General features: G+C 34.0%; 3 protein-coding genes across 9 annotated transcripts; 1 reads left to right on the top strand and 2 right to left on the bottom strand.

The window, feature by feature from the left end:
- Positions 1–549: 549 nt before the first annotated feature.
- Positions 550–8663, bottom strand: LOC126815048 (ankyrin repeat domain-containing protein 60). 5 transcript variants are annotated; one of them, XM_050540577.1, is made up of 10 exons: positions 8629–8663; positions 7944–8443; positions 6952–7076; positions 6457–6622; positions 5901–5999; positions 5361–5744; positions 4965–5025; positions 3627–3659; positions 2089–2220; positions 550–973 (listed from the first exon to the last, which is right to left on the bottom strand). In XM_050540577.1, the coding sequence occupies exons 2-10, from the start codon at positions 8146–8148 to the stop codon at positions 700–702; spliced, it is 1479 nt and encodes a 492-aa protein (XP_050396534.1). In that variant the 5' UTR covers positions 8149–8443; positions 8629–8663; the 3' UTR covers positions 550–699. The 5 variants fall into 5 exon arrangements, with proteins under 5 accessions (XP_050396534.1, XP_055955549.1, XP_050396532.1 ...); XM_056099574.1 differs by having other exon boundaries at positions 7944–8438; positions 8629–8646; XM_050540575.2 differs by lacking the exon at positions 8629–8663 and having other exon boundaries at positions 7944–8606.
- A 174-nt stretch (positions 8664–8837) lies between these two features.
- LOC126815751 (NADH dehydrogenase [ubiquinone] flavoprotein 2, mitochondrial) lies at positions 8838–18648 on the top strand. 2 transcript variants are annotated; one of them, XM_050541661.1, is made up of 9 exons: positions 8838–8928; positions 9381–9440; positions 10941–11003; positions 11453–11540; positions 12162–12261; positions 15940–16043; positions 16588–16697; positions 16826–16902; positions 18446–18648. In XM_050541661.1, the coding sequence occupies exons 1-9, from the start codon at positions 8890–8892 to the stop codon at positions 18546–18548; spliced, it is 744 nt and encodes a 247-aa protein (XP_050397618.1). In that variant the 5' UTR covers positions 8838–8889; the 3' UTR covers positions 18549–18648. The 2 variants fall into 2 exon arrangements, with proteins under 2 accessions (XP_050397618.1, XP_050397617.1); XM_050541660.1 differs by lacking the exon at positions 12162–12261 and adding an exon at positions 14907–15006.
- Positions 18649–19317: 669 nt separating this feature from the next.
- LOC126815841 (E3 ubiquitin-protein ligase DCST1) lies at positions 19318–24685 on the bottom strand. 2 transcript variants are annotated; one of them, XM_050541822.2, is made up of 5 exons: positions 24664–24685; positions 23240–24204; positions 22533–22750; positions 20859–22024; positions 19318–19706 (listed from the first exon to the last, which is right to left on the bottom strand). In XM_050541822.2, exons 2-5 carry the CDS (start codon positions 24182–24184, stop codon positions 19639–19641), a joined length of 2397 nt encoding a protein of 798 aa, XP_050397779.1. In that variant the 5' UTR covers positions 24185–24204; positions 24664–24685; the 3' UTR covers positions 19318–19638. The 2 variants fall into 2 exon arrangements, with proteins under 2 accessions (XP_050397779.1, XP_050397778.1); XM_050541821.2 differs by lacking the exon at positions 19318–19706 and having other exon boundaries at positions 19716–22024.

Consider the following 24685-nt stretch of genomic DNA (forward strand, 5'->3'; position numbering starts at 1 on the left):
AGGAGGTCTCAGGTTCATTCCCGGTGTTATCCAAGAAAGTTCCTAAGGACTTTCCAACACAGCTTGTGAAAGTCTTTGGTGAAATTTTTAAAATTTCGTCGGAAAATAAGGGAGGGAGAATAGATGTTTAACCTCCACTCAACACAAGCTAGGTTATCTTGGGACAGTTTTATTTCAGTAAAACCTCATGAGACCAGACAGACGAACCTACTCACTGTTGTCATGTTCAAGTGTGGGATCGTACATACGGTTGAACCCTATTGGATCATAAAGCGTTATCTTTCTATTCATAGATTTACTTTTAAAGTCTGGGATAATGCCGATAGTGGATTTTTTTCAAACTTGCTTCTTCATATTTGTAATTTATAATGACTAGGTAGCAGTTTGTTTTGCATATTAAGGAGCATGACAAGCCCCTGTTTATGTCTGACAGATAAAGCTAGAGAGGAGTTTTCTTTAAATTTATATAATCAAGATATTAAAATATCTGATAAATTTGATTTTTAACAGAAATGACTAAATCATTACTTCTGAAGTACTATAAATATATAAACAAATAATAGCTGTTTAATCTAATAACTGCATGATTAAATTGTTACAAAATAAAAGAATTAAATGCACATCAGATAAGAATTTTGTATCAACAGACTTTTTCATTTGATTATCACAGGCAAAGATTTCATATAAAAGTCTTATTGTTCAAGTCTTCAAAACGGGTAGCTCCATTTTACTAGACTCTGATGAATACAGTTCTGCTTCTTTTTCAAGCAACCAATCATAATATGAAAAGCCACTTTTACTCTTGCCAAGTGACTGTAGATATACGCGTAATGCTCCCTGACTGTTACTGCGAATGATACGACCCTCTGCAGTATGCTTACTGCCAGCAGAAAGTGCTGCTTTTCTCTTTTCGTCTTCACGTTGACTTAGCCATGTTTCATATGACTGTCCCTTTTCAAACTCTTCTTTTTTCCTGTAATGAAAAATGTTCATTTTAATATCTTTGATTATATCAATGCAAAAAAAAAACAAACGGAGGTCTGTGCGGACGTTTTGGAATGGTGAGGATGAAAATGAAATGTTTCTCGAAGACCCTTTTTTGTGGAACCAGACCAGCGTTAGTAATGCTGTAACAGGTTTTTTTATTCCACACATCATTGGCCCATCTACTATCCAGTCACAAATAAATTTCATTTTGTCTGTCAAGATCTAAAGCGGACTTGGATTATTTACTACTTTAACTACTCTTAAAGGGGCTTTATGGAAGATTAGCTAAAGAGCTGGCAGTTCTAACTATAATAGTTAAAAACTAGATAATTTAAAGTGAATATGCTGAAAAATTCAGTCAAATTGCTCCACTCTGAACCAAGATATTAGCGATTGAATTTTAGACCTAGCCTCGATCACCATTACTAATAGTCGGTATGATAAAAAACAAAGTCTCGTTTATCCATTTTTGCGTTTAATCATCAATGTGCGATGAACAGCAGATCAGATTCAAACTGAATGAAAATCGGACACATAAGATGGCATCGAGAGTTGATTATGGTCTTTTCATGTTAATAAATTTCTAATTAATAGTTTATATAAGTTAAGGTCTTATATAAAGAAAGACCTGCAATAGACAGATTTAGCTTTTGCATAATGTATGTTTAAAGATGCGTATATCTAAGAGCTAAATCTGCCTATTGCACGTCTCTTTCTGGCTTTAAATGTTTTTAAAATCATTATTTAGACATTTCTTCACATTACAAGCTCTTTCTAGACTATCAGATTATTCGGATGGCTTGGATATTAATTGGATTAGACCATCAGCACCATTTAATTGGTTTACTAAAGAAAAATGGACCTTGTTTGAATATATTGTAGCAATGACAATCAAGACTATGCTATTTTTGTCAAAATTTCAAACATCCATAACTTTACTCAGAATAAAGTTATTGGACTAAAATTTTCAATATATTCATTTTTGATTATCTGTCTTTAAACTAATATGGCAACAATTGTTAGCTATTTATCTAAAGCTTACATAATGCATCTTTAGCAATGGCTCTTGTCCAGTTACATTACGAAAATAAAATTAATTACCTCTCCTCCTCTTCCATTTTTTTAATCTCTCTTTCTTTTCTCTTTACATGTAACTTTTCTTTTTCTTTTTCTGTCTTTTTATTCAACCACTCATCAAACTGTTTTGGTAACTTGGCTTTTCGCATCTCAATTCTGCAAAATACGAACGATATAAGAGTTTCTGTTTAGCTTATTAAAGTCTCTGAACGTCATCTGAGGGATCGTTACAGTATTTCCTTGCAAACTACACTAATATGAAAACTGAATCTCAAAAAGTAATACAACCCAAACATGGTTCAGTTCTATTCAATATTTACAAAGATATGGTGAATTGAACATTTGTCAACATTCTGCATCCATTGCAGACAAAATATAGTGTTGCTGAATCTTTTGACAGGCCTCCTTTTAATCAAATTGAAGTCAAGGAGAAAGATTATCTATCGTTGATATTTTGAGACTTTAACAAAGGCAATTTCTTTTTAAAATTATATCTACAATGTATTCCACCTATAAATTATATTTTACCCAAACAAAACGTTACTATAAATCATTAAGCATAAATGTTGGGAAATTTGTTCATATGAAACCTGATATCAGTAAATTGAGTATAATCAAAAAAAAAAACATACACAATAAACTTTGTGCTAAGGGAAAAGAGAGAAATGGGGTTTAACATCCACTCGACACTAACAGTTGGACAAACAACCTTACTCCTTGTCATATACACATATACAAACCCAAATTCAAAGAAATGACTTGTAAAATTAACAAACCTTATGATAAAGAGCAGTAGAACACTAGGGCCATTCAACCCCCCCCCCCCCCCAACCTCCCCATGCTACTTAATATCTGATTATAAATTATATTCAAACCACTGAAGATACATTTCCACAAAAGTTTTTATCAGGCAGTTATTTCCAATAAAAGTAAGGCAATTTTTGTATATTTAGAAACTAAAGACATCCAATCATACTAGAAAAATACTGGATTTCCTGAAAAACACCAATGGGACGTGCACAAGACAAAAATGTGAGGGTAACCCTAAAAAGCAGTCTGTCTCCTCAGAGCACTTCTTATTTGTTGATGTACATATAATGGCTAATGGTTGTGAGAACATTAAGAGAATAAAACGTTCAGTAGACTCTGTGATTAAACAGCAGAAAAAGTTGGCTTCGATATTTAGGGTAAATGGATTCTCCCTCAATCAAGTTATGTGATAAACAAAGCGGAAAGTTTTGAGAGAGATTTGATGCAAATTTTTGATAGATAAATTAGTTTCAATATGTTTTTAGTTCAAATATATCATCAAATCACAAAGTTTGTACACAGGAAGGCATTTTTAATATACACTACTAAACGTTAGCTCATACTTCATAGAAGTAATAATTTCATTGAGTCAACAACATGCTTACAATTATCAATTAAGGTTATTAATGTGCTTAAACTAAGGATTATGGTGATGTGAATGGATAAGAGTGGGTGAAACAAACAACAAATTAGATTTCTTATGTTAAGTGTAAATAAATATTACATGTAAATATCATAATTTATACATTTACCCAACGACTAAGCTGCTTTTACGATCCAAGGCACTGATAGAATAATTGAAATATAGAATAATTGAAACATAAAAAGAAAGAAACAGCTAACAAAAACATTAATCATTTAGTGCAGTTTCATTCGTTGCAAGATAATAACTACATGTACAACTTTGCATGTGCATATTTAGCAATTCATTTACCCCCAAAATTGCTACAATCTGAATTCTACAGATCTGGATTGGATCACAGGAATCTGACCTTCTATCCATATATGCATATATATATATGGATAGAAGGTCAGATTCCTGTGATTGGATTCACATGGATAGTTTTTAATACTTATAATACATATTGCTTAAAGGACACTATTGGTGTCAGTCATTATAAAATATGGGATAGAACTGGTTAAATACATCCCAAATATAACTTTAACAAAGAGATCATTGCTACGGGAGATGTGTAACAAATACGTGAAGAAACAGGAAGTGACGACAAACATGACAAACACGAGTTATCCTACTATATAACTGATTGAAGCAACGAGCGATAACAGACACGCGATCAAATTTCATTTCACTGATAATTCAGTTGAAGATGAAAAGCTATTATATGAGACGGTGAGAGGATATCTGACAATTCAAAAAAAGAATTGGCTATCATTAGATAAAAGATAACGAACAAATTAGAAAAAGTCTGTGCATTACCATGTTTTTATTATGAACAGAATGAATAAAAACGGGGGAATGCACGGGATTTTTCTATTTTTCTCGTTTTCCCTTATCTACTGACAGCCAATTCTATTTTTGAATTGTGAGATACCCTCTCACTGTCCCATATAATAACTTTTCAACTTCAACGGAATTATCAGTGAAATGAAATTCGATCGTTTGTCTGTTATCGCTCGTTCCATCAGTCAGATACATAGAAGGATAATTCCTGTTTGTCATGTTTGGCTTCACTTCCCGTTTCTTCACGTGCTTGTTACACATCTCCCGTAGCAATGATCTCTGTGTTAAAATTATATTTGGAATGTATTTATATAACCAGTTCTATCACATATGTAATTATGACTGACACCAATATTCTCCTTTAATCTAAAATCTAATTCTATTTATTTTTCTAATTCTACCTGATAGTTCTATTTCATTTTAAAAATAATATTTAAATTGCTACAATCTTAATTCTACAGATCTGGATTGGATTCACAATCACATGGATAGCTTTTTAATACTAATAATACATATTACATGATCTATTATCTAATTCTAGTTATTTTTCTAATTCTACCTGACAGTTCTATTTTATTTTAAAAATAATATTTAAAATTAGAAATCATATTTAAATATAATATCTTACTCTAAAGCTTCTGCAGATACATCTCGGTTAGATGATGTCTCTTGTATAGCTGGTAAACGACCTAAAAACAAAATAATAATGAACTAAAATATCTTTTAAACATATACTTTTACATAAATCATCAATTGGAGACTATATCCAGTCGGGGCGGGGGGGGGGGGATCATATTTATTGCTAAAAAAAAAACAACAGTTTTTACAAAATATGTTTGGATAATCACATTCTATTTCAAATCTAAAAATACCATATAACACACCTGAAGGGGGTAACTCTATATACCACAATAAAATAGCCTAACTCTTTAAATTAGCTGCAACCTTCATCTACCCAAATCAAATGCATACACCTCAGTCAAACTGAAGCATTATGCTATATAAAAATGATTTAACTTCTTACCATCTGAGCTGCTTTCAAGCTTGGCTGCTTCCTGCTTTTCTATCATTTCCTGCAAGGCTCTGATTTCTTCATCTCTTTTCTGTTTCCGAGATAGTGATGGATGGGTCCTTCTTGGAGGAGCACTTAATGCTGTTCCTTCAAATTCTCCAGGAGGTAAGATATTACTAAGATACATCTGAGCCTGTCGCCCATCTTTCCACACTGGGAATTTAGAGTCATTGTATTGATGTGCCATTCGAGGCACTTTTCGTGGGGCAGAGGCTTTCTTAGCTCTTTGCTGCCAGCGAAATAGAAACAAATGTCTCTCACAACCTTTGTTTCCAAATTTATCAGCTATTGAAAGGGCACTTTGGCCTGTATCATCCTCTGCGTCTATCTGGGCACCTAAATCCAGAAAGGAAAGCATTTACTACACTGGAACCAGAATTCAAAAGAAAATAATAACTCAAGGTAAATCAAAATATTTATAATGATACATCATTTTTACATTTTTTTTAAAAATTAGTTCATCGAGGCACAAAAGAGCTCTGTTAGTCTTACCTTTTTCTAGGAGAAGATCAATAATGTGTCCTCGCCCTCGTGAAGCTGCTAGATGTAATGCTGTTCTACCAAGTGGAGTTCTACTGTCTACATTGGCACCTGAAATTACATCAGTGAATATTACAGATTTATTAAGTACTGAATGTGTTTGGTTAACAATTGTTCTTCTAAAATACTAAAATTTAAAAAGCTGAATTACACTGTTGCTACTGGGATATAAACTATTTATGTCTATGAGTATGACTAGAAAATAATTTTTTGAAAATATCTCTAAAATTTCAAACTGTAGTGTGATTACATGAACAAGAAGACAATAAAAGATTGTGATACTAGATGTACGGCTTTTAAAAAAAAAATTGCCAGACATGCATTAATAAAAATACAAAAGAAGAGGAGTTTCCCATATTCCTAGTTTCTTTCCCAATTCTATTTTAGAATATTACTATGTGAATTAATAAAAAAAAAAGATCCTGATTTGAGTGAAAGTATAACACATATCGGCAATAATAATTTACGCATTTAATCCTAAAAACATATTTTTTAAAAATTAACTTACCAGAATCAATGAGTTTTCGAACCAATTCATCATGACCACGATTAGCTGCAATACAAAGAGCCACAAAAGCTCTTTCTTCTATCCATGCTTTACGAGCTTTTGATGCCATGTATTGACTGTTTGGTGTTTGATAATCTGTTGGATATGTAACACCCAAACGGAATACCTGTAAAATCAATATATTTATTAATATAATTTTTTGTTGATCTGATGATATACAGAGAACATAATTTATTTTAATGATTATTCTGGTTGGATTATAATTTGGGTTGATTTACTGTCATATAGAACACAAATTTAATTTAATCTGGTTGGGTTATAATTTGGATTGATTTTTTGTCATACACTTATTTCAAAGGACACTTTGGTTGGAATATAATTTGGATTTAATCTATTCTCATATATAGAACACAAATCTATTTTAAAGGTTACACTGGTTGGGTTATTTGCTAGAGAAAATTTGATTTGTCTTGTGTTATTATGATTTAGTTTTACCCAATCTGCTTCACCACTGACAACAGCTTCAACTAATTCTCTCCATTGCGACCATACACTTAATTGTAATTTAGAACCTGCCACAATATCATTTGATTTGATGTCGCTGCCATCCACCAAGTCACCTGCAAAATGATAAATAAAAGTATATAACTCAATTCATAGATATTGTTAAAATGGTCACTGATGTGGAATCAGCATATATGTCTATATTGATGATTTAAAAGCTTATAGTAGTTATACAAGATTGGTGGTGACTGATTAAATCTGGTCTATTAACAAATTATAGGCAGCTAAACTTTGATGCCTTGTAGTTCACAAAAATAGCAAGGTAGGCCTACACAAGACCACTAATGATACTGTAAGCCCTTCTACCAAGTACATGTAGGCTAACAATCAAGCCTAAAAGGCCGCAAAATGTAAGCGTTAAAGGAGCTAAATCCCTAATATTTGGGTCCTAGAAATTGACCCAAATGGGTCGCAATGCATATAATAATGTAATCTGATTGAATATAAACTGATTTACATTCAGTTGTTTCCGTTTTGACTCTAATTTCAAATCAGATACGTCCAATAAAATACGGCATGAGTCTCAATCGAATGGCAATTTCTGGAATCTGGTTATTCCAGTCTATTGCACATGCTCTCCAGATTAGATATGGCGTTACCATTTGACATGAGATGTGGAATATGTCTAGCCTCTTTCTTTTTGGTCACTTGTTACAAATGATGCTGAAACGCACTATGGTACACAATTGGTGTACCAATGGTAAAATGTTTATTTTGTCTAAAATATTGGATATCAGTAGCCTACCTTTTCCCGGTAAGATCACAACATCAATGTTGATTTGAATTGACAAATAATTCACGTTTTCAACGTGTACGACTTTGGATGATATTGAGTTAGCTACTTTAATTAAGTAAAGTAGATTTATTTTACGTTTACTAATTCATGGCTTAAATCTTAGTTATAGAAATGAAACCAGACATACCCTCATCTAAATAATATACTCTCTGGAGATGCACTGGTAATCCAGTTACAAATTCAATCTGTCCTTTCAACTCAGATATCTTCATTTCACCATAGATATTTTTCAGCGCAAACTTTTCATCTGTATGTATCAACTTGGCATATATTGTAAATCCTGAGCGTTCTTTTCCTGCCAGTTGTGCTTTACTTTTATTACGGCCTGCCATTTTTATTTCATTAACTTAAATGTGTAAGTAGACTAAGCTTATTTTCTCATATTTCTTTTTTCCATAAGCTTATAATAATATGATATGCCTATGATTATGAAATGTTTAAACTGTCTTCGACTAGGCTAATGTGTCCAACTTAAAAAATAACACCAAGTTTAATAACAACGATATAAAAAGGTATAACCATTAATAGATCATGTGGAATTCACCCAACATCACGTCCTTGTCCATGAATAACGATCACATAGATTTTTTGGTGGGGTTTCCGAGTTCTGACAGTTCTGGTTCTGTTCTGCAAAGAAATAGATTGATAAGGCATGCATAAAAGAGCTTTATTTCACATGTCTCCTTGGAATTTTATAATCCGTAAATATCCTCTTTCTCAGTTTTATTCATATGTCGAAGAGAAACATAACAAAACAAATTTAGTAAATAAAGTGGTTTCTTTCAACAATATTATTAGTATAAAAATCTAACCCGGAAGTCTCTAATTCGCCATGTTGTTTATAATGTTTCTAGGGAAATGATAGAAACGCAGTCAACAAAATTAAAAAAGCAAAATGTATATTGATTATTCTATCGCAAATTATAATTAAAGGAAGTTAAAATTTCTGTTTTATAATCTTAGATCTGGTTTTAAAATTTTTTAAGTTCATTTTATGACGGGCTAAAAAGTAGTTGTTTCCCTTAGACCCTAATTTAATACCGGAAGTGGCAAGTCACCGAGGTTAAACAAAAATGTTGAGCTCAGTTTGCAGAAATATAATTTCGACTGCTGTGAGTGCTTAATATATACACAGATTGCAGTTCTATTTCAGGACATGTCATTGTATATTGTCATTTAACTATAGACATAGTTGGAATCATGTCGTAAAAACCCCGACAAGTGTCATTGACATTCTTACATATAGGCCTAGGCAGTACTACTACTGTTACCGGTACTGAACTAACTATTACTATTAGGCTATGTATATAACCTATAGATCTATCAGGCCTAGAGAAGGATGCACTTTTTAAACCTGGTCATCTTTGTTAATTCTAGTATCGGTGCCGTACTTTGTTAAATGCAAGAATAGGTCATTTCTAAAACCAACACTCTAAATTGTTGAAACAAATCACATAGTTCTGCTTGAAAACATCATCATGTCATGTCTATACATCATTATTGAGTTTTTTAAATTATAAAATAAGTTGTAACATTGGAAATCATAATTGTAACTCTTTTACAGAAACAGCAGTTTCGAAGTTTGCATAATACATCAGCAGTATGTAGTGACCACATGTTTGTGGTAGGTAGATATGTTTTATGTATATTTTACTAGCATATTAACCCTTCCTGAGCTAATCCCGATTGTCGGGATAATTTTATAGTCTGTCAGAGCGGCACCCGACGATAGTCGGGAAGTTTATTTAATTTGGTTTACTCCCCTGTAAAAGCATGGTTTTAACCTTAGATGGTGTATAACACGAGTTTTTATTACGAGGGGGTTTCGTCTATTGACGGAACAACTATCAATAGTCAGAACAGCCGAGGAATTGCGTCCTTCACAACAAAAAGACTTCAGCTGAATTTAGCCGTGAGTCCCGATGCCGATGACGTCACGTCTATATTGGATTCGGGTAGTGACTATACTATTAGTGGGGACTCTTCTTTTGATGAAAATTCAGAGGTTTGTCACAAAGTAAAGACACAAAAAAAAGGAAGACTTCTCCGGAGGAAATTATTCGTCTGCTTTTATACAGTCGCGCACGTAGATCGCTGCCGATATAAACGTATACGATATGGTCAAATTGGTTACCATGGCAACACTAATGCGAATATTTCGGTATATATTATTGTTATTTTCCAAATATTTAATTTATTTTTATTTTATTGTTAATAAAAACTTGTTACTGATGATTTTATAGTTGTATTGTCTACCACAAAATTGTCAATACTGCTCGTTTACATTTTATTATTTTTAGAAAAAACCCATTATTATCACAATTTAGTGACTTTACCCCAAAAACCTATACTATTCTTACAACAGAGATATCTATCATGGTAATAATCCATAAAGCTTTATTCCTGACCATCTTGAATTTTTTAATGACAAAAAATTATCCAATATTTCATGTATGGCAATAATATAGCAGCCATTTTGAAACCCACTGGTAACCATAAAATCTAAACTAAAAATATGCAAAAATCCCAAGTCATATATAATGGATATATACATTTGCAATTTTACAGTTGTAGTCGCATTCATATTCAAGGTATGAATGATTTTTCACAACAGGGCCTAAAGCTTGATTTTTACTCAATATTTGCATAGCCCTGTATGGGTGTAAAGTGGTTAGCTCAGGAAGGGTTAATATGGCTTAATTCTACAGAGATATGTGTTTAATGTCCATTCAACACAAACTAGGTCATTTCAGGATTAATCGCCAATTAACATAATTTTATTTCAAGAATTACCTTGTGCATGAGTGACTTAAGCAATGGGAGGAAACTCTGGAGGACCAGGAGAAAACCCATGGGGGTAGGCAGTCAGCCCAACTTTTTGTCACAAACAAGTGTGGAATCAAAACATGCCACTTGACTCATTGATAAACCTTATGATATAAAGGGCTGTTTGACCATTCAACTACTCAGCCGCCATACATGTACTCTACTACAGAAAGACATTATGAGATTTGGAATAAATAAAATGGTATCAATACAAATCTGTCTATTTTATATAATTTGCTTTTATGTATGTGAAATGAAATATCTTTGATTTTTAAAGTGTTTTTATTAAATTTTGTAGCACAGAGATACACCAATTAATAACCCTGATGTAAAATTTGAATTTACTCCAGAAAACCGAAAGGTCAGTATACTTATTGGGGGAAGCTGAGGGCATATTCATACTTCATGAAAAGATTAGAGATCAGACCATTTGTTCATTTGTTCACCATTCAGAAGGGTTGTATATTTATTTCAAAAGTTTGTCCTAAATACCGGTTATATATTCTCAACTAGCTGCCATTATTCATACCGTACTTTTAATTCTTAACAAATCGATAGGTTCTATTAATCATACTAATAGGTCAAATTTATTTCTGCTCTGTACCTCTAATTTATAACTGAACTGAAATGGTGTTTAAGTTTAAAGGTCTACTTTTGTGGGCTGATAATGACAGAATTTATAACAGTGTTCACTAACACTTGTGTATTTCAATCAAATCGATGTACATTTTAAATTTTGTTCATTGTATTAACTACAATTCTAAATGTTTTCAATAAAATTTGTACATTTATTATGTTTGTCTTTTGTAGAGAGCTGATGCTATTATAGCTAATTACCCAGATGGTCACAAACAAGCAGCTGTAATCCCATTATTAGATCTAGCTCAAAGACAACATGGTGAGTTTAATGAAAACTCATGAACAGGCTAAATTTTTCATATACCAAATAAAAAATCTTCCCAATTTGGTACAAGTGTCTTACTTGCCAAATAAAGCAATCTATGAGTAAAATTTGCAATGTTTATCATGTTCTTTAATACCTAACAAATATTTATAAATGTTAAAATAAACACCAGGGAGATATGATGGGCTTGGGGGGTCATGGTGACTAAATGGGTAAGACACTGGCTTGCTAGCCTGGAGGTCGGGTGTTCGATCCCTGCATTGGCCAAGAAAGTTCATCAAAATTTTCCGGTGTGGTTCCCTCTATCAGTAATGCAGGATGGAGGGCCTGACAAGGACAGCTGTCTAGTCATTTGGATGGTACGAAAAAAAAACGTAAAAGATCCCTTGACAGTTGGAATTCGATATAGGAGTAGGCCATAGTACTGCTGTCCGGGCAAAATTTCCCTCATAGCACACTGTATGGCTATGCCCTTCTTCATTAGCCCAGTTCAGAGCAGAACAGTAGAACATTAAACCCCATTTCATTTCGGAGATATGATGGGTCAATTTTTTTGCACATCTTCAAGGGAAATTGTTTGGTTAAATATACTGCAATATTTGTTTTCATCAAAAGGTTGGACTCCACTTGCTGTAATGCATAAAGTTGCTGATATTCTAAAAATGCCTAGAATGCGGGTGTATGAAGTAGCCACATTTTACACTATGTTTAATAGGTAAAATAAACGTTAGTGTATCGTGAAGGGCTGTATTTTGTGTTGTAGCACATTTAATTGCATGTTAGCCTATAGTGTGGCACAGCACATTAATACCAACACTAGGATATTAAGCTCCATTTCATTTCATGTCTTTTGTAGAGTTATCTTTCAGGTCATATTTTACTTTAAAGTACACAGGGGTTATGTTGAAAAATTTAAAAAACATTTTTTTTTATCTCAGGATTATTCCCCCATTTACTCTAAATTTCTGAAATCTTCTGAACACTATATAAGACACAAAGTTCTCAAGAGAATTTTTAAAATCATGCTAAGATTGTTCTCAGGTGTGCAACTTAATTTTTAATGCATTTTGCAGACTTAACTTTACATTCACAATTTGATTGCTAAGCTTGCGAACGAAATACAGGAAAAAAAATTCTTGAAATCTGTTTCAAACCTTGGTGGATTTATGCCAAATGTATATCTTAGCATTATGCCCCCATTTACTTTCAGATTAAATTCATGAACTTGAAAGCAGAAGGAAGAAAAATTTAGGGGAGTGGGCTTTCCATTCACAATCTTACATTTAAGGATTGTAACAGAATTAATAATATATTTTTTATAAAACTTTGTGATGGGTCTATGAGGGAACTTGAAAAGTCTTACTTGAACACTTGTATTTTCTCTAATTTCATAGCTTCAGGATGAGTTGTTATTATAAACCTATTTTGATTAAAGTATTTGAAATTCAGTAATCATCTTTCTGGTATTTATCTGCAATTTGCTTCTAACTACTGTCTGAACCATCGTAAATTCAAAACGGATTTCTTCGATTATGAACAAACTACTTAACTTTGGTTATTATCAACTTACCTGTGTGTTTGAAATCAACTCCCGGTAAATAAAATCAACTGCACAACTAATTATCCGAACGAATAAAAAAATTCTCTCTTGAAAAATTGAATTCCCACAAACTTTGACACAGAAAAATACCAATATAGAAGCTAGTTATATCACTCTCCGGGAGATATCATTTCGTATAAGGGGTGACAGCATAGCAAATCGGCACTTTTACGACAATTCAAGTTTGGTTTAAGAAAAAACTACAAATCTCGGCTCAACATTGAGTTTGGGCGTTCACACACATAACTGTCCGTATTCTTTTATTTTGTTGCCGTCTTTTACATTCTAGTAAAATCTCTGCAAATTTTATAACTTTACCTTTTGAAATTATTACAATTGTTTTACGGGCCTTAAATATTACACTTGATTATCTTTAATATGATAAATTAATAACATATTTTTAGTTTATATATGAGTATCAGTGATATTTTCATTGTGAATAAAATTTGATAGACTTGCGATCAATGGTTTCAACATGGACCGTGTATATAGATGGACAGGAAACGTCCACGAAGCCTTTAGAATTGTGTGCCACAACAAAAAATAGACTGTGACTAAAATAAAATTACCTCCTCCCCTCGCGCAATTACCAGTATTAAATTTAAAACACATAAATCAATTCATAATATTTTTTATTTATCTTGCTACTCTTTTGCAACCCATACATAGATAGACAAATATAAATGTAGTAAATGTATCAACACATCGCCTTTGTTTACTCCGTACGCGACCATGTGAATTCGTAAAAAAACATGTTGAGTTTTCGTTAAAACAAACCTACTAAAACATTCTTTTATTTTTTACTTCTGCATAACTAATCATCATTCCGGACAGTATTATACCTGAACTGTATTTTCATAATTTTAAAATCCTTCGTACATGCGGGAATTTGGAGTATTTAGCAAAACCAAAATGCTTACAAAAACTACGAAAATATTGAAATCGATCATTCCACAATTTGCAACTGCTGCATTTGGAAAGTTCTAAACTGGAGAAATTCGTCATTACCGGATAGGATTAGGAATACTTATAATTGGGTTGAAAAATTACCATGTAACTATAAGACTACTGTAAGTTCGAGAAATTAATCTGTGTAAAATCCCGCTATGTCAAATATTACATCGCTTGATTTGCCGTTGACATTGAGATCTCGTCATGTATGAGCGAACGGCAGAGAATCCAACCAACGGGGACTATATACGGTCGATGGATTCAATATAAATCTTCAGTTGATATTTTTTCCGTCGCCCAAACTCAAACGATCGTAATGATCGCGCTTTGGTTTCATTGCAACACGTGGTTATCAAACTATCTGTCAAAATAAAACCACCCCCGCAACAGCTGCAATGGGGTCGTCCAACACGTGACGTAAGCATTGTTATCTTCTACTCAGTCGAAAATACAAGTAAATAGACAAATTTGTCAAGAGAGAACTTTTTAATACGTTGAAATATTTAGTTGTGCAATGGATTTTATTGAACGGGAGTTCATTTCAAACACACAGGTAAGTTTATAATAACGAAAGTTAAGTAGTTTGTTCATAATCAAAGAAATGCGTTTAAAATTTACGATGGTTCAGACAGTAGATGTTGATGTTATCGTACAGTTGTCATCTCTTTTATACCTTGTATTTATTTTCAATCTGCTTCTAAACTAAACCTTATTTGATGTTATCCTGCAGTTGTCATCTTTTTTATAGCCTTTTTTATCTGTAAAATCTTAGTATTTTTAGGGGGCTTTGTGTTTATTTTTATTATAAGGTTGGACACCTCTTGTTGTGATGCATGCTGTAGCTGATATGTTAAAAATGCCCAGAATGAGAGTGTATGAAGTAGCTACATTTTATACTATGTTTAACAGGTAGGTATTCCCCTCTTTCCTTTTTTTTTTCTCTTTAAAAAAAGCCCTTTCTTGAGAAGATATATCTTTTGTTTTTATTATTTTGAGTGTTAAGCCATTGTACTTGTGTATTCATTTGCTGTATCACATTCACTCTCTGTTTTAGCATCCCAGTAAATGAAATCATTGATGTTCAGATTAATCTAATAATATATATATTTCTTTATGATCCAATGTGATATAAATTCTTTTTTATAAAGAAATTGCCTGATAAGATAAAGAAATATAACCTTTAAAGATGCATGCCTTTGTGATTCAGAACTATAATTACACCAATACACTGTACCAAGAAAATATCTTTATTATTATAAACATGTAGCTGGCAAGTAGCAGTCATTTGAATTTTAGTTTCCTATTTTAAAACATCTGCCATTGATTAGTAACCTTTAAATATACTCTTCAAAAAAAGAAACGTATAATCGCCTCGTTGCAACAGGAACCATGACTCGTCGCTGAACCAAACTATTCTCCAGCATTGCTGTGGCCATACCCTGTGTGTCTGAACCTTATTTCAAAGCAACAGCTCTAACGGGACGTCTGGCTCGAAATACAGTTTCACGTAGGCGTCTATGGACTGTCTGGTCTGAGATCCTATGCGGTTCAGGAATTGCTGCTGCAGTAGTGGTCGCTGTTGTGAACCGTTTCCGCAAATAACGTAACCGGATGTTTGGCCTGAGCTTGTGTTGAACTTTGCTGTTGGTACCTATCCCAAAGGCAAGAAATGGTACTCTGGGAAACATTCAGCAGCCTGGCTACATCTGTGTGGTATTCTTTTTTTGAAGAGTATATGAGTTCATACTTGTTTCAACTTTCAAGCATGAAAGCTCATTAAATTGTGATTTTTTTAATATGTTATTTAATTTATTAATGACAATGTGTATATGAATGTTACAGGGAACCTGTTGGTAAATATTTTGTTCAGATCTGTACGACCACACCATGTATGTTAGGTGGTGTTGGTTCCGATGTTATCTTACAGGCAATCAAAGATAATCTAGGTAAATCTTCTATATATATATAATTATCAAGCATGACTAATTATCTTGCGCTGAACCAAAGTAAGAAGAATATTGAAATGGGTTTCATGAGCCTGTCCTGCCGGCCGTCCTGTTTTAGATAATAGAGCACATCTTAAGAACCTCCTAAAACATCTTTACAAACTATACACACATCAGTAGTTGCGCCTTTTGCCAATTTTAGTGTTTCCATGGAAAAAAAATTTGACTCAAGTGGCTTTATTTTATTTAATGAGAGTGAGAGAGTTTAACATCCACACAATACAGGTTATTTCTTGACTTATGGGTGTATATGGTCGTTTCCTCCCACTGCTAAAGACCTCTACGCGCAAGCGAATTATTGAAATAAAATTAAACCATATGTTAGTCCCGAAATGACCTAGTTGTGTCGAGTGGACGTTAAACCCCATTTCTCTCTCACTCTCTCTGTATATAGTCATCTGTCAACAATTACACATTATGAACCTGATTTATTATGGATCATGGAATCTTATTGAAGATATTATTAAAGTGAAATTATTTTTAGGTGTTAAAGTTGGAGAAACAACTAAAGATGGTATGTTTACACTAGCTGAAGTAGAATGTCTAGGTGCTTGTGTTAATGCTCCTATGATACAGATTAATGATAATTATTATGTAAGTTTCATTTGGCTAAATGTATTTTAATTTTAATATGATTTTTGGTAAGAAAGATTGAATATTATAATATTATACATTTTTTAAATATTATACCTTTTTTTATGTTGAATATTTTACCCTTTCAGGAAGACTTAACAGTTGAAGACACAAACAGAATTCTCAATGACATTAAATCAGGAAAGATGCCAAAACCTGGACCACAGTAAGTTCTCTATTACATGTCTGTCTATATTATAGCTATCATTAACAAGTCTCTTTGTATTATAGCTCTCATTAACATCAGTCACATGGCTCCCTGTAATATTTTCTTATATAGTTTGTTGCAAACATTGAATCATGTTTCTCTTAATTACATTTTCATCACGTATGTGCCATCACCATTTATCGCCCACGGGCACATGGAAATGTGGTCATATATATTATATTGCCGTCGCCTCCATTCGTCCGTCATCCACTTTCTTGTGAATACTCTACAGATTACATTCATCATCTGATTGTTTTGAAGTTGATATATTTTGTTTACATTACTGAGATGAAGAATCCTATTTAATTTCAATAACTCCTGTTAATTTTTTCTGGAGTTATGGCCCTTGTTTCACTTTATTTCAACCTGTGAATGCTCAAACAACAAAAGTTATCTTCCAATCTGTATGAAATTTATATTAGTGAAACGAATAACCTAATAAATTTCAGCAATTTCCGTAAATTGCCCCTAGAGTTATGGCCCTTGTTTCACTTTGTTAAACTATTTGAATGCTCTAACAACAAAAGTTATTATCTGAAATTTATGTGCATCATTTGAGTTAGTGAAATGAAGAAAGTTATTTAATTATAGCAATTTCTGTCAATTGCTTCTAGCGTTATGGCCCTTGCTTTACTTTGTTGAACAATATGAATGCTAAAACCGCAAATATCATCATCCGATCTGTATGAAATTTATATGCATTTTTTAAATTAGTAAAATAAAAAAGGCTGTCTTGTTTCAGTTTGCAGCACTTTGTGAACCCTCAAAGGACGAAAATTATAATCTGATCTGTATGAAATTTGTCTTGTAAATTTCCCTATTACCCACAAAAGATTAAATATGCGACAACCCTTGTTGACCGCTCAGACGAATTAGCTGCTGTGGATGTATGTTTTTATACGCCCACATTGAAATGTGGTCGTATATTGTCATCGCCCCCGTCCGTCCATCCGTCCGTCCGGCGTCCACAATTGCTTGTGGATGCTCTAGAGGCCAAAGTTAATATCTGATTGACTTTAAATTTATACACAGTGTTTAAGGTCTTGAGACGAAGAAGCCTATTGATTTTCACCGATTTCCGATATTTATTGCCAGAGTTATGGCCCTTGATTACTTTGTGACGCTCTAAAGACTAAAGTTATCATCCAATTGACTTCAGATTGATACACAGAGTTTAAGATCTTGAGGCGAACAAGTATATTGATTTTCAATGGATTTCTATGTCTTGAACAGCTAAATCCATGATACAGTATTAAAAGTTTTGTATACAAAACATTAGCATGGGGCAGAACTTTATACAAACAAACAGATTCTAATGGTTTTCTGATAATTACTTCATGAGTTGTTGCTCTTAATCAGATTTTAGTGTATTATAAATGTTTCATTACCGAAAAAAGTAAAAATATGCAACAACTCTTGTTGACTGCCCGGATGATTTAGCTGTTGTGGGCGTATGTTTCGTGAAAATGTATGAAATACACATAGACTATTTATTTTTCAGGAGTGGTCAAGATTGGAGATTTGCTTCTGAACCCAAAACAGGATTAACCTCTTTAACGGACCCCCCTAAAGGTCCTGGATTTGGAGTTCGTAGTGATTTATAGAATAAAATATTAACAGCAATGTTGATTGTAATATAGTAATAATATATCGCTTGTTATTGTAAGGACTGAAAACAGTTGTAAAATAAATTATGTAATATAATATGGGTGTGTTTAATATATTTTCTGTAATCCAAAATACAGCCTTTTCATATCATTATTGAACAGAAAGATAAACTGTGTGGACTTCCTAAATTTTTTAATGTATCCTGATTGTTAATATAATTTTTAGAACTCCTCACTCACCGTAGCTTTTAAATGGAGACATATAAATAGGGCTTTTCTAAACATACATTATGCAAGAGCTAAATCATCCTATTGCAGGTCTTTCTGAAATGTTATCTAAATTATTAATTAGACATTAACTTATTCAGGCCATAATTAACTCTCCATGCGATCGCTAGCCTCCAATAATTACTGAATTTGAACACATTTTGTGATGGATGATTTAACGTCAAAATGAATAATCAGGACTTTGAGACTTTGATTTTTATCGTACCGACTTTAGTAATGATGATCGATGCTAGGCCTAAAATTCGATCTCTAATATCTTGGTTCAGACTGGAGCAATTTGACTGAAAGTTTCATCCTATTCTCTTTACATTATCTATTCTTTAACTATTATAGCCAGAACTGTCAGCTCTTTATCTAATCTTTAATTAGGGGGTCATTCGCTATAACATGTACCCGGAGTCATAATAGAATCACATTATGCAAAATATAATTTTAACTTTATAAAACTATTTACATATATTATACAATATTGCTACAGGTGTACACGTGGACCTCTGTTTTCATAACAACTAGATGCTGTTCCTTGCCATGTCCTCCACACTGCACCATGGACAATTGGAAACCACGCTGGAAAATCCTGGGGAATTTACTTGACCAACACCAGGATCAAGCCCTTATCCACTGAGCCACCTAGCTCATGATTTGTTGTGGAAACCAGAACTGGAAATTGTTCAAGGAAGTCAAAGACATCTAGACATCTAGGGGAAGTTTACTAATCAAATGGGGGATGGGGTAGATTTTTCAAAGCTGTTGCTATTCATCTAGTTTGTACCCTAGTCCTTTTTTCTTCAGTCTACCATTAAGCCTCTATGACTTGTTGACCACCTGAATTATATCTGGCACTGGATGGTTTGCCCATGTCTTGAACTAAACATGTCATATAAAAAAAAATTTATTTCTCAAAAGTGTTTGATCTAAAAATTATGAAGAACTGTACGAATAGCAGTTTGTTTATCAAAGAAAAGAAGATGGACGCCATCCACCACTTATATTATTTCTAGTAAACAAACTCTTTATGTAATTAATATTTATACAAAAAACAGATGAGAAAACAAGGATTCTCAAATATTTATATCCTGCTTAGTCATAGAAAATCTTCTCATATTCAGTTAGTAATGAAAGTATGCCATTTCCTTCCTTAATAATGAACTATAGTAAATATATTTATTGCTCAATGTTATGGTCAATGCTTTATAATCATTACAACAAAAATTATAATTAGTTTGAAGTTTCACTCAATCACTCAAATTTCTGAAAGCATTCAATTTTGGACCTGGGCCGAATTTTTCCGGGCGGTGAAAGGAAAAGGTAGTCTTCAAATCAACAGTTTCTACGATGAGTAAGAAAGTGTTTGGTCAAGACCAGACCAGACCACATAATTTGTTTCAATACCCATGTACTGCTATAGACCCGCTATCTATTGGTATCGGGCAGCATATTCCTTTTAACTCTGAACAAATTGCAGATTCCTTGTTATTCGAGATATTGCAAGGGGGCGATGCTTAAAGGGCTGCTATGATTCAACATATTTTTAAGAAATTTCCAAAACGAAGAAGAGTTATCAAGAACAATTTTAATCTTACTTAGACAATCCATGTCGGGAGAAATCTAATTAAAGATTGTGTCGGGAGATGTAATAAACGCAGGGACGGATCCAGAATGGGGATGGCGGGATTTGCGCCCCTCCTTCCCACTGCTCAGTTACATAAAAATATTTGTAAAACAACACTTTTTATGAGTAAGGTGTCCCAGTCATGTGCTTTATCCTTTATCGCCAGAGATGGTGGGATGGGATGGGCATAATCAAAATTGACGTAAAACTGGTTTTGGATAGAGACATTGTCTCAGAAATCTGGCAAGCCCCCTCCTGCAAAAATTCCTGGATCCACCCCTGAAACGTCTATTGTTTTGCGTGAGCCACAAAAGTTTGGTTTGCCAGAACTTCCTTGTCTCCGCTTACAGCACATAATGGACAACATTTATCTAGTTCAATAAAACATTCCTCACAATAATACGCACCACAAGCCTCGTTTTTACATTGAGAAATATCCCCTTTTGTTTCCTCGCAATTAGCACAAGATCTTCCGGAGCAGGTAAACTTAGCCATTATCGCGTTGCAGCAACATCTTCCTTGGTCACCCGCGTCTTGATTGGAAATACATAAAATTCGTTGTTTTGCCTCTTTGATAAAGTTTTGTCTCTTGACAAGAATTTTGCGGTAGAGGTAATTGATTCTTTGTTGTTCCTTTTCTGGGTAGAAAAAAGCGGTGATAAAATGCAAGAGCCGCTGACCGTAACCTTGTAATACGACGAACAACAGGGCTACCAGGTAGAGTGCGAAAGAAAGGTAGATGGTCGACATACTTGGCTCTCGGGGTTGTGGAAGGCATATTTGGATATTGCCGGACGTATTGTAGTCTTGAGATACCTTGACACTTCCAGCTAGAGTTTTGAACAACAGAGCCACAATGCTGTTTCCAGTGATTTCAATATCCAGATCGGACTGTCCTGTAAACACGAATTGTACGTCACCATGTCGGTTGAGTAGATATAGAAGGTAATGTAAGAGGAAATCAAAGATAACGACCATCATACAAATAACAGCATGCAACAATATAGTCGTTAAACCTATCATACATTTACTCCGCTCAGCAGACGACATTTTAAATGATCTGGAATCCGTGTACAACTTTCGCTCCAGCTTCTTCAATGGAAGTACGGACATTTTGCCATCTAATTTTCGCTTCCGGTCAATTTTTTTGAAATATGAAGTAATGTAGATATTGTCGAAGGATACTTTAGAAGCATATTTCCTTTCATAGAGGACAGCATTTATTACGAGTAAAACAAACGAGGCGGACATTATCCGATGCAATATGTTAATACAAAATTTGGCCAGGTCTATTTTCGATTTCAACTCTGAGCGGATGTTGTTGACTATTTCCGACGCTGTTTGTGAAGCCTTTGATTCACTTACAATTTCTCCGGAGCTGCCGATATCAACGACAAAGAGTGATGAATAATCACCCAAAGCTTTGTCCAAAATTTCGGACCCGCCTTTTAAAAGCTCACCGGGTAATGAAACTAATGAACAGACATCTGGTGAGTTGACAGATCGGCAGATGACTTCTGGGACGTCGAATATATTACAAAACCGAGCGAGTACGCTCGATTGACGTCTAAATCTGAAAAGAAAAACAAATAAAATGAAATGGGGTTTAAAGTCCTACTGTTTTGCTCCTAAACTGGGCTAATGAAGACGGGCATACGCCATACGCCATACAGTGTGCTATGAGGGAAATTTTCCCCGGGCAGCGGTGCTACGGCCTACTCTTATATCGAATTCCAACTGCCAAGGGATCGTTTACGTGCACGCGCAGTGGTCGTTGTCGAAGTCTAGTGAAGTCATCAAATCGAGTATTGCAGGCTGCACCGTTGTTTGATTTTTCTGGGGTAGAGTGCTGTTGAGGGGGGGGGGGGGGTCCTACTAACCACTAACAGTAACTGACAAAAGGGTGGGGTGGGGTCCAAAAGTAAATTTTGGATATATGTTGTGCTATAATATATCCTTCCTGGCCTCTCTTTTTTTGGCGATAGTTTGGGCGTTGCTGTCAAAAAGTGTACGTTTATCCTCCGGGGCCAGACAATTTTAGCCATCTATTGTCAAGAAGGAGGAGAGAAAAATATATTTACCGTTGAAATGGAAAACAATTTTGATCATCAGGAATACAAACTTCACGTCTTCGTCGACGCCTTTTTGTAGTGAAAAAATCTTCGACGGCTTTAATAACTTTATCAATCTCATTTGTCGTCATATTAACAGAACTTAATGTACTACGACATTTTGCCGCCAATTCCTGTGATTTCTTCCGACACTGAACCAGTCCTGAATCAACATTTATGATACATTTCTGTAATGATAAATGGATTACAAATGGATGATATTACGTTGTTAACAAGGGTCGATTGGTTTCTTTTAAATAAAAAACGAAACAAAACCACGCTGGGCTATTGCCCGTGCCATCAAAATCTTGCACTGCACTCTCTGGGTCCTCGGAACATCTTGGAATCTGTTGACTAGTAATAAGGATGATCCCTATCTAAACTTCAAAACATTGAAATGGTAATAACATTTACAAAATGCACGGAAGACTAACTCAGCCAGTCTGCCATTTTCTAATCGACGCTAAGATGCAGTTATTTCAGTGGATTGTTTTCCAAAACGCGTTATGCGTGCCATTCAGGATTTCTGAATAGAACAGACTTAGCCTGTGTAAAACCCTCTCCCTCCTATGGTTTTAAAACATTTTCAGAGGGGGAGACAAGATCCACTTCTTTCTGAAAGTTTCGGAGCCGACAATGCATATTTACATTTGAAAGAATCCTATACATGTACTTACATTTTTGTTGTTTTCAAGGACATCTTTGACTTTCTGAATTGCGCTCTTTAATGACGTACGGGTTGATTCAAATGCCCGATTGATATTTGTAGAATACTCTTTGACGTCTGCCACGCCTTGTGTAATCTGATCTCGTATCTGCAGTAAAGGTTCTTGTATTTTGTTCTGTAAGGCTTGACTTTGATTATAGGCAAGTTCCGTTATACACGCCATACTGACCGCTACTTCATTGGTGTTGTACGTGATATTAGTGACAGGTCCCATTAAGAGAACTCCTGTTATCACCGATAAAATAGCAGCTCTCCCTTTGCCTGTTGTTAAACTTGGAAACACCAAAAGTACCACACATCGGCAACGACTTGAAACAGCTAAGCCCAGACAGAGCAAAAATGTTGAAATGCCACTAATTGTTCCCGCTACTAAAAGACTATAATGAAAGCTGTACACCAGTGCAAAGAAAATTGCCAAGCCTAATATCAACCCAGCAAACACACCAAGTAAAAATTTTACTACAATGCATTTTCTGCTTTGGGTTTCAAACAATCTCTTTTGAATTCTTTCATAAGCTCCATCGGCTCTTGTTGGTAACTGTACTTCTTCGATGATATCAACGTGGTTGGTGTCATCAAGAGTTTTTTCTGGAGTTTTGGATTGTTTATTTCCCACATTCTCACCTTTCTCTTTAAGAGATGTTTTGAATGAATACTTATTTGCACTGTTGATTTTATATGTTCCCCTTCTTGAAGATCCGAAGGCAAACTTGTCTCTCCAACTGGACACCGATTCTATGTAATCTGCTGGAAAATGGCCTGTTTCACCAGTGGTGACATTATGACCAATCACCCAGCCACACCCAACATATTTGATGCGATCGATGCGATCACCAACCGAAAGAGTTATATCACCTTTATTATGGACTTCGTATTCATAAATTGCCATATACATGGTGTTTACTTCTGTTCCCCCTTTAAAGTAAAATAAAACAAGTAATTAATTTATGTAATGGCCACTGATTCAAATATATTTGGAGTAATATGACGAAATGTAATAGACCAAATATTAATTTGCGTATTGTTATAGTTTCTGTTGTCCTGAACACGTTATTATATATCAAAAATACCGTTTTAAACAATTCCAAATGTCAAAGTTACATACACAAGTTACGAGAAAAAAATCTTCTTAAATTCAAATCAAAATAAAATTGAGCGTATGAACACGTTATTATATTAAAAAGCTGTTTTAAACAATTCCAGTTGTCAAAGTTATATAAACAAATTACGAGAGAAAAAAAAACTCTTGAACTCAAATCAAAATAAAAGTGAACATATGCACATCTACTAAAAGAATACCCCGATCTTCATAGGCCTGGCTGGTGGAGAAACATAGAACGTTAAACCCAATTTCAATTCCAAAAGAATACTTACTGCGATGCACAACTGCTGAAGC

The sequence above is a fragment of the Patella vulgata genome, chromosome 3 (genome assembly GCF_932274485.2).
Source record: "Patella vulgata chromosome 3, xgPatVulg1.2, whole genome shotgun sequence".
Taxonomy (NCBI): domain Eukaryota; kingdom Metazoa; phylum Mollusca; class Gastropoda; family Patellidae; genus Patella; species Patella vulgata.

Excerpts from the sequence above, each read along its gene's own strand:
- LOC126815048 (XM_050540577.1), bottom strand. The coding sequence starts at position 8,148 with ATGGCAGGCCGTAATAAAAGTAAAGCACAACTGGCAGGAAAAGAACGC. Across the intron at positions 6,623-6,951 it reads TCAGTGGTGAAGCAGATTGG|GTATTCCGTTTGGGTGTTAC; the intron begins GTAAAACTAAAT and ends TTGATTTTACAG. Across the intron at positions 6,000-6,456 it reads TCGAAAACTCATTGATTCTG|GTGCCAATGTAGACAGTAGA; the intron begins GTAAGTTAATTT and ends ATGTAATTTCAG.
- LOC126815751 (XM_050541661.1), top strand. The coding sequence starts at position 8,890 with ATGTTGAGCTCAGTTTGCAGAAATATAATTTCGACTGCT. Across the intron at positions 8,929-9,380 it reads GAAATATAATTTCGACTGCT|AAACAGCAGTTTCGAAGTTT; the intron begins GTGAGTGCTTAA and ends ACTCTTTTACAG. Across the intron at positions 11,004-11,452 it reads TTACTCCAGAAAACCGAAAG|AGAGCTGATGCTATTATAGC; the intron begins GTCAGTATACTT and ends TGTCTTTTGTAG.
- LOC126815841 (XM_050541821.2), bottom strand. The coding sequence starts at position 24,184 with ATGTATATGGCAATTTATGAATACGAAGTCCATAATAAAGGTGATATA. Across the intron at positions 22,751-23,239 it reads TCCTTGAAAACAACAAAAAT|AAATGTATCATAAATGTTGA; the intron begins GTAAGTACATGT and ends TTATCATTACAG. Across the intron at positions 22,025-22,532 it reads AATTGTTTTCCATTTCAACG|ATTTAGACGTCAATCGAGCG; the intron begins GTAAATATATTT and ends TTTTCTTTTCAG.